At 40.2% G+C, this 9,338-nt stretch overlaps 1 protein-coding gene across 1 annotated transcript in view; it reads right to left on the bottom strand.

Moving 5' to 3' along the window:
• Positions 1-3,610: 3,610 nt before the first annotated feature.
• The window catches only part of LOC130178769 (stonustoxin subunit beta-like), a 15,989-nt gene continuing 10,261 nt past the window's right edge, over positions 3,611-9,338 (bottom strand). The window contains exons 4-5 of the mRNA XM_056391227.1: positions 5,503-5,596; positions 3,611-4,231 (exon numbers count right to left, since the gene is read on the bottom strand). Of these exons, the coding sequence (XP_056247202.1) occupies positions 3,645-4,231; positions 5,503-5,596 (681 nt within the window). The 3' untranslated portion in view covers positions 3,611-3,644. The remainder of the gene's footprint in view (positions 4,232-5,502; positions 5,597-9,338) is intronic.

Here is a 9,338-nt window from a genome sequence, read left to right as displayed (position 1 = left end):
TAATGAATCCATTTATTATTATTTTATACATGTTTCCAGTGTTGTAAATTGTTTCAATTAATGTAGTTTATAATGTCCAATAAAGTTATTTATGAAGCCTTTGCTTTAACTTTGTTGATGGTTTTTATAGAGCACATCTGGTATGAATTTTCACAATAGTAACACGTACAGCATTGTGTGGCTATTTCTATGTTAGCTTTAATCAACAACATAAATACTAGAAATATTTAAATGTCCAACAACACTGACAATGAAGGATCAAAAAACATGCTGATGTTAACTGGTAAATACTTTCACCTGTGGAGGTGGTGACAGTGCTAGAGATGATCCATCGCTTAATCACAGTTTAATATTTATAAATTCTGATCTTAAAAGTGTTGCTACCATCACCTGTCAACAACAGCAGAATGAAGCTGCAGGTAAGAAACTGAACCTGTGAATACTGAAGACAGAATAATAAACTAACTCATCAGCAGTTAGTCTGTCATTTCATCAGAGGAAGATGAACTGGGAGGTTTTCTAGCATCTAGCATCATCATCATCACATTAGAGAACTAAGGATGTCCATGCAGTCTCCCCTCCACAACCACTTGAATGGAAACAACTGGGCTGCTCTGTACATGAGCTCCTCCTTCATAGGTGCTATCTTCATCTCTAATGTGGTGTTCCTTAACTAGTTATGAAATAAATACAAAAAAGTAATTTGATAAACATGAACTACTCTCCACGAAGTATGGTGTGCAGTTACTGATCTCAACAGCATGGAAGTTATTAGTAAGAAACATGTCAAATATTCAAAGGTAACAGCTCTGAGATATAACTGGATATTTGTTGGTGTGTCTGTATTTAACACGACCAAGGACCCACAGCAGCACATCACCTGTGAGATCATGATGCTGAAGAAGCAGGAGTGACAGTAAATCACCAGGTGATGGGGAACAGAATGAAGTGTCTCTGGTTTCAAAGCACCGTCCTCCAGCATTTAAGAAATGAAGGTCTTTAGTTTGGTTTTAAAAGAACACATTGATGGGGCGAGTCTAAGATCAGCAGGTAAACTGTTTCAGGTGCACAGATGCTAAAAGCATCTCACTACACTTTGAAAATGCTCCAGGCACATGGAGATTTCCAGCGTGTGATCTGCTGGGATTGTGAACTAACAGCATGTGTGAGATGTTCTGTGAAGCCGGACCAGCAGCTGCTTTGTGACCAACAGGAGGATTGTTTCAATTGTATTCTGACAACAACAAGTAGGGAAAGTTTCAGAGAAGAGAGTCATGTGGTCAGATTCATGGCTGGACCGCAGCAGCACTGACTGACTGACTGACTGACTGACTGAGTTTTACTGTTAAACCTTTGGTCGGCTGAAGACCATGTGACGTGAGTCATGAAGTTACACCATTGGTCTGTTGACTTGTTTTTACTGGTCTAGACTCCAGGTTTTCACAGATCAGCCGTCTCTGTTTTCTCCTGTTCAGCTGAATGAAGTTTCATCTCGTCTACTGCTTCAGTTTTTCCAAGCAGCTGATGAGGGAGTGAATGAGACTCTTTCACTGGCATAAAGTGCAATTCAAGTGTCTTTGCTAGTTTCAGACTGATGCATTTTTCCATCCAGTTTACACATTGTTTAAATAGCCAGATGTTTAAATTGACCAACAGAAACCTGCTCTTCAGTAAATGGCAGAATATTTCTCCATTATTTTCAGGCACATTGTCAGTTTCTCCTACATCGTGGCTGCACAGCGAGTCTGTTCAGCACAAGCAGAGTTGTGAAGACGAGCTTCAGGTGTTTGATGTTTAGTCCGGTGGAACATTAGAAAGCAGCCACAGAAGGTCAGAGCATTCTTTGTCGGTACAGATCATTTAAATAACATTTGTTTAAGCTTTATTAAAGTAATTGTAGACAAAAAATAAGTAAATCATACTTATTAAGGACTTTATAGTGAATCTTAGTGTCTCCTGTTATTTCTTCCCCCAGATGCTCCAAGGATCCAATTGAATTGATTGAATAGGTTGAATTGGTTGATATTGTAAATTTACATCTGAATATATTAAATAAAAGTGTTATAAAGTCAATAGTGGTGCGTATGTTATTTGTAATTAATTTTCCAACCCCACTTTAGTTGAAAGACGACATACAGAGACTTAACTGTTTAATTTGCATTTCTTCAGTTTATTATATTTAATGACAAATGTAAGAAAATTGATCTGAATCTGAATCAGTAAATATTGTATTTAGATTGTGCTTCTACAGGTTTTAACATTACTTTACACTTAAAGATTCAATGTTGACACAAATACTGCAAGTTGAAGTTTGAGATGATTTTAATCTGTTTTACACAGTATTTTTTACTTTGTCTTCCAAAACAAAAGGTTTACTTTAAAATATTAAGCATGTGTTAATATTTCATTGCATTGACACTTAATTTTATTATTAGGAAAAAGTTTCTCTGCAGAAACTTTAGTGGCTTCACTTTATTGAAGGAGTTTGATCAGAATAATTTAGGAAAAAATCTGAAACTTGAGTGGATTCACTTTATTAAAGGAGTTTGATCAGAATAAATTAGGAGAAATCTGTAAAATAACTTTTTTCTGTGGAAATATGAATGAAACTTTCTGTTAATTTATTGTTTTTGTACTTTATTTGAATTAGGATATTTCAATCTCTTGCAAAGTGATTGCTGATGCATTTAAATAGGAATAAGCAGAGGATTGTGTCTGAAAACAAAATTATTCCAACTTTATGGGCGACAGTGAATAATGAGGCAAAAAAAAAAGTTAAAAAAACGTCATGTTACAGCAAGGCATATAAAGTCATAGTATAGTAAAGCATAAAAACATGAAAAAATCCAATACCAAATGTATCAAAAGGGATATTTTCTGTTATGGTAGGATTAGTTACAGCCTCCAGAATTATCTTAAGACACTGGAAAGCTGCTGTATCCCTGGACCTGGAAGACTGGTTGAATGCCATGGTGGCGACAGCATCTTATGAGTCTATGCTTAATAGACTGAAGGGCGGTTCCTTGGGCGCTCTTTTGGACCTTTACAAGGACTGATGAAAACTTGGGTCAGAGCACCAGTGATTGAGCACAGAACACTCAACACTTAAATTCAATAAAGTTTTAAATAACAAAAAAGAGGCCTTACAACGTCAAAAACATCATAATCGAGTAAGGCATAAAACGTCATCGTATATTATGTCATAAAAAATGTCAGTTTAATGAGATACATTGGTTTTGTCAAATAACAGAAAGACCTAAAAAATGATATTACAGTGAAGTAAAATATCCAATGACTCAAGCATCAAGATACAAAACAATTCAAACACTGTACAGTGCTGGAACAAACTGACCAGAGACTGTATAGAGATGTAGAAAAATATCAGGTCAGAGTGAAGGAGGGAAGGACCCGTGTGTGTGTGTGTGTGTGTGTGTGTGTGTGTGTGTGTGTGTGTGTGTGTGTGTGTGTGTGTGTGTGTGTGTTAGTGTGTGTGTGTGTGTGTGTGTGTGTGTGTTAGTGTGTGTGTGTGTGTGTGTGTGTTAGTGTGTGTGTGTGTGTGTGTGTGTGTGTTAGTGTGTGTGTGTGTGTTGTGTGTGTGTGTGTGTGTGTGTGTGTTAGTGTGTGTGTGTGTGTGTGTGTGTGTATTATAGAGACACTGAGGAACCAGGAGACCAGAACCTGAACCCAGGATACAGAGGTTCAGGGAAGGTGGTGTTGAAGGTGTAGAGGTGGATCAGTGAGTCAGAGACTCTGTAGAAGGACAGAGAGCCAGCAGGACAGTCCACATACACTGCTACTCTGTGAGAGGAGGAGGAGGAGGAGGAAGAGGAGGAGGAGGAGGAAGAGGAGGGGGAGGGGGAGGAAGAGGAGGAGGAGGAGGAGGAAGAGGAGATGAATGTTTCTCTGTCATTGTGACAGACAGAGCAACGACCATCAGAGCAGATCAGACTCCAGGACTGATCATTTCTTCCAAACACACAGTCTTCACTGTTTCCTTTCCTGCTGATTCCTCTGTAACTCACTGATATATGAACCCCTCCTCTCCACTCGACCTCCCAGTAACAGCGACCAGTCAGACCAGTTGAACACAGCAGCTGAGGCCAAAGGTCAAACCTGTCTGGATGATCAGGATATGACTGATCCTCTCTCACCCATGTCACCTTCCTGTTGTTGTCAGACAGTTTGAGGTTTTTGTTCATTGTGTTTGTGTCCAGTTCCAGTTCACAGGAATCTGATGGAGAGAACAAGACAGTTTATCATCTGACTCATCTGATGGATTATTGATTGATTATTGACTGATATGTTGTTATTTCCTGTAACGTTTATCAATGACACATGTAGTCAGACATCTCTCATCAGTAACGTTTGAAAGAATAAATACCACAACTATTGTATAAAAGGCCCCTATGTGCCAATGTAGGTAGTTCAATTACAGTTCTTTAATGTTGTTTACAGTAATTATTGTGTTGTTGGGGAATATGTTGTTAATTATAAGCTTCATATGTGACAACATGCCAATCAGTTTGGTTGCCTGGCACCTCAGAGGGACACATGCCCAAACGGAGGGTTTGGTGGAAATGAAGGCCTCATTCAGGAAGTGACGAGTGTAACGTGGTCGGGTCTTCTTCCCCACAAGAGCTGCGAGAGAAAGTCGACCTCGCCTTGTTGTTGGGACTTTTGTGCGTTCATGACAAGAAGTAAGTGTTGACTATAATATTTCCATTCACCTAGGTGTACAGTTTATTCTGCTCATGCGAAGTCTGAACTATTGTAACCTGGTTAATGTCAATAAGCTCGGTGGGGGGTAATTTAGTTGAATACATGTTGAAATGCCGAGTTGACCTCACTGCGTTCAGGTTGTCTAGTGTTTGGTTAATGTTATTTCGGTCACGTCTTGTTCGGAGTCGCCACGTTCCGTTGGCGAGTGCGGTAAATAATGTGGCAGCCGTTCTTTTAGATGATGTACCACCGTGCTGCTGCCATTAGTAGGTTTGGCCACTAGATGGCAGCCTGAGAACATGCAATGCACAGTGAATGTGTAGTTGTATAGGGAGAGACTCCTTGACAGAATTAAAGAGGTTGTTCAGTTTTAATGAGACAGTCTGTCTGTATTTATACATGTGTTTCCTTGTCGGGCTGTACAGCAGTTTAATTTGAGATGGGAAATGATTAGTATTTCTTTATACTTATTATTGTTGTGACCTGTAATTATGTCGAGTGCTTGTGTAGATGGAGAGTTGGTGCAGAGCCTGTTGTGATATGACATTATATTTGTGTTTGCAGAACCACCCTCAACCAACAATAAACCCTGTGATCATCTCATCAGCTGCGTCATCATTGCATCATTGTTCTGATCCACATTCCCTGGGTGAATGTAAATCACCTATAACCAACTCTAGCTCTGAGTTATCCATCCCATTCTACAACCATCAACATTGTGTTTAAAGACAAACTGACAGTCAGCTGTTTGCTCATCATTAGTCACATTAAATCCACACTTACACTTCCTGAGACCAGGTTTTAACCTGTGCTCTCCACCGTGGTCCACCCTGGAGGAAGAAACACAGTCAGAATGATTTTCTATCCAACATGAGTCCTAACTGCTGTTCAACATGAAGCAGTGTTCCTCAGTTTGTCAGTGTGACACAGAAACAGGCTGAAACTCATCAGTCTGAACTGGTTCCTTGTTTCTTTCACTGGTGTCTGTGAGGAAAAGATGTGAAGAAGAAGAAGAAGATAATGTGACAGAAACAATAAGAGTCACCACTGATCTGCTCTGTGTTTTTATTGATGTCCTCCTACATGATTCAACAGAATGGGAAATATTGGTCTCTGCAAGTTGTCTCTGAAAATGTAGTTGACCTGAATTTACACATGAACAACTGAACAGTTTACAGACTGTTCACAGATCAGTTTAACAGCAGATTCAATGTGTTTCGTGTCATTTACATGTTTGAAACAGAGGCTCTAATGATAGAGGCCGTATGCTGGACAGATTGTGAAGCCCTCTGAGGAAAGTTTAGGATTTTAGGATCTGATAAATCAAAGTCCATTGACTTGACTTGAGAATTTAATGTTAAAAACTGAATGTTTCTTACTGTTAAATTATAATTTTGAAGTTAACAGAGAATAAATGTTCCTATGAGTCATCTCTGTCAGCAGCAAAGCTTTTGTAATGTAATTAAATGAATCTGTGTTTGTTCTTTGTTTTGACTTCAAATGTGCAATAATCAAGAATATATATAGAAAAGGTGTTTGAGGTGGAAAATAGACTTGAAAAAAAAAGTAGTGGACAAATTAACATCTTGACCTGATGATGGCGTTAGATGAAAAGTCAGAGGATCACCAAGGTTATTTCAGTTCATGTAAGAACATGAATGAAAGGGGAACATGAACGTCTGAACCACATTTCATCACAATCATCCAATAGTTGTTGAGATGTTTCAGTCTGGACCACAAATAAAAATCTCATGGCAGCTCTAGAGGAAAATTCAGGGGTCACTGAGGTCACGAGGGTTTAATCTCTCGCCATCCTGCACATCTTTTCACATTTATCACAATCTGAAAAAGTGTGAACCTGCTGGAGGCGCTAGAGGAAAAGTCAGAGGGTCACTGTTTATGATCCCCAGAGGACGAATCTTCTGAGGATCATAAGTATCTGAACTAAATCTCATCTCAATATGTTTAGTAATTGTTGAGATATTACAGTCTGGACCAAAGAGGTGGGCCGACCAACCGACACTGTCATACCTACATCCATCCTGCTATCATGGCTCAAACTGAGACTGATGTTCTCTAATGAAGGGATGTCTCCATTTGGTAAAAGACTTGTGAGGTTAATTCAGGCCGACTCACTCCTCTGAATACAACTAAGAGAAATAAGTCTTACGTCTTACGTCTTTCATGACGACGGAGCCGAGCAGGGAAACAGGAAATGAAAGAGGAGACAGACCTCCAGAGACTGAGGTCTTGTTGTCTTTCCATACCTGAGAGTCTCCAGTCTCCAGTGTGGATCCTCCAGTCCAGCAGACAGCAGCTTCACTCCTGAGTCTCCTGGATGATTGTAGCTAAGGTCCAGCTCTCTCAGATGGGAGGGGTTGGAGCTCAGAGCTGAGGCCAGAGAAGAACAGCCTTCCTCTGTGATCAGACATCCTGACAGACTGAACACACACACACACACACACACACACACACACACACACACACACACACACACACACACACACACACAAGCATTAGATGTTCACAACTGTTGCTGACACTAATGAAGCTTTGTGTTGGTTCAGACACTGAACTGAACTCGTAGTTGTATTGGTTGATTGGTATCAGCTGTTTCTAGTGTTCTTCACATTCATTGGCTCCTTCACAGCTGTGTCACCAGTAACATCCAATCATATTCATGCAGGTGTACAGCGTGGACATTTGAACACTGTGGACACAGTCAGTGTCTCCGCTGGTTACACTCATGTCAACACTGTTTACTGCTGCAGATCCTCCACCACCCAAACCTCCGGACGTGGTTCTTCATGTTGTTGACTGAACTCAGATTTAATGTTCATGTGTGTTTGTTTGGGGGGGGGGGGGGGGGGGGGGGGGGGGGGGAGTGGTCTCCTGTCCACACCTGTAGAAGAGGACCAATGTTCTATGATGAGCTGGTGGATATTTGATTTCCTCCACTGAGAGTCGCTCACAGCCAAAACTAAACTGTCTGATAACTGTTGTAGTTTCTCTGTCATTAGTTCAGATCATACAGCTGATGATGTGTGGGGATACTCACATCAGTCGAGGGTTGAATCTATGTGACTAAGTGTTGCTGAGAGGAAGACTCTGACTCTGGTCTGTGCTGATTGGACAGCAGGTCTGAGTGTCCGGCCTTCTCAGAGTCCTGTCTGATCTGACCTAGGTGGTGTTTGTTTGGACTTCTGTGCTGGACCTGGACCACAAAGCTACTTCAGCTCAGTCCGGCTTCACTGAGTCTGACACTGGCGACCCTGGACCATGAACCATGAGCGAAGAACTCAATGTGAAATGAGATGAAGGGGTGAAACTCATGAGGAACTTTGGTCGTAGAAACACAAACTAATCATCTTCAGCAAGGTAAAATGTAAAGAACATGATCACATGACTAGAGTGGAATAAAAAGCTGAAGAAACACGAGATCATTTCCAAATGTTCAAAGTATGTGAGTATGAATTATTATATTTGTCTTTACTATAGAGTGAATGTTTTAGTTTCTCTCTGATGATGAACAAACTGTTGTGAAGAAAAAGTGAAAGTGATGTCAGACTGTTTCTGCTGCCAAAGCAGAGAGGAGGAGAAACAGAGTTCATGTCTGATGAGTCTGTCTGACTGAAATGTTGTGTTTATCATCCTGGGAAATATGATGTTATATGATGCCCTGAAGACTTTAGAAGGGGTACCTCTCTCGGTGCTGGGCAGTGTATATCGGTTCTTTAAAGCGCTGTCTTTTTCGACCGAGGAAGGGGTGAGAAGGGGTGGCTCAGCGGCTTAGGCATTCTGTAGAAGGGGTACCTCTCTCGGTGCTGGGCAGTGTATATCAGTTCCAGCACTGAAAGCTGCCTAAAATTGACCACATTAAATTTCTGGTTAATAACATGAGCTTTGTGATAGGATGGAAAGCCAACACTTGTTGGAAAGAAGAGAATCTAAGCCTTACAATGAGGTATTACTCCAGTAAATCAGATAATTCTATCCTGAAATAGCTTATACACCAGATTTGACCTCTGACCCAGCTCTGAAAGCTGCCTAAAATTGACCACATTAAATGTCTGGTTAATAACAAGAGGTTTGTGATAGGATGGAAAGCCAACACATGTTGGAAAGAATAGAATCTAAGCTTTACAATGAGGTATTACTCCAGTAAATCAGATAATGCTATCCTGAAATAGCTTAAATATAGAGACCAGATTTGACCTCTGACCCAGCTCTGAAAGCTGCCTAAAATTGACCACATTAAATGTCTGGTTAATAACAGGAGGTTTGTAATAGAATGGAAAGCCAAAACGTGTTGGAAAGAAGAGAATCTAAGCTTTACAATGAGGTATTACTCCAGTAAATCAGATAATGCTATCATGAAATATCTTAAATATAGAGACCAGATTTGACCTCTGACCCAGCTCTGAAAGCTGCCTAAAATTGACCACATTAAATTTCTGGTTTATAACAATGAGCTATTACTCCAGTAAATCAGATAATGCTATCCTGAAATAGCAGCTTTAATATAGAGACCAGATTTAACCTCTGACCCAGCTCTGAAAGCTGCCTAAAATTGACCACATTAAATTTCTGGTTTATAATAAGAGGTTTGTGATAGGATG

This window comes from Seriola aureovittata, chromosome 12 (assembly GCF_021018895.1).
Source record: "Seriola aureovittata isolate HTS-2021-v1 ecotype China chromosome 12, ASM2101889v1, whole genome shotgun sequence".
Taxonomy (NCBI): domain Eukaryota; kingdom Metazoa; phylum Chordata; class Actinopteri; order Carangiformes; family Carangidae; genus Seriola; species Seriola aureovittata.
This window is presented reverse-complemented; position numbering and strand designations above follow the sequence as displayed.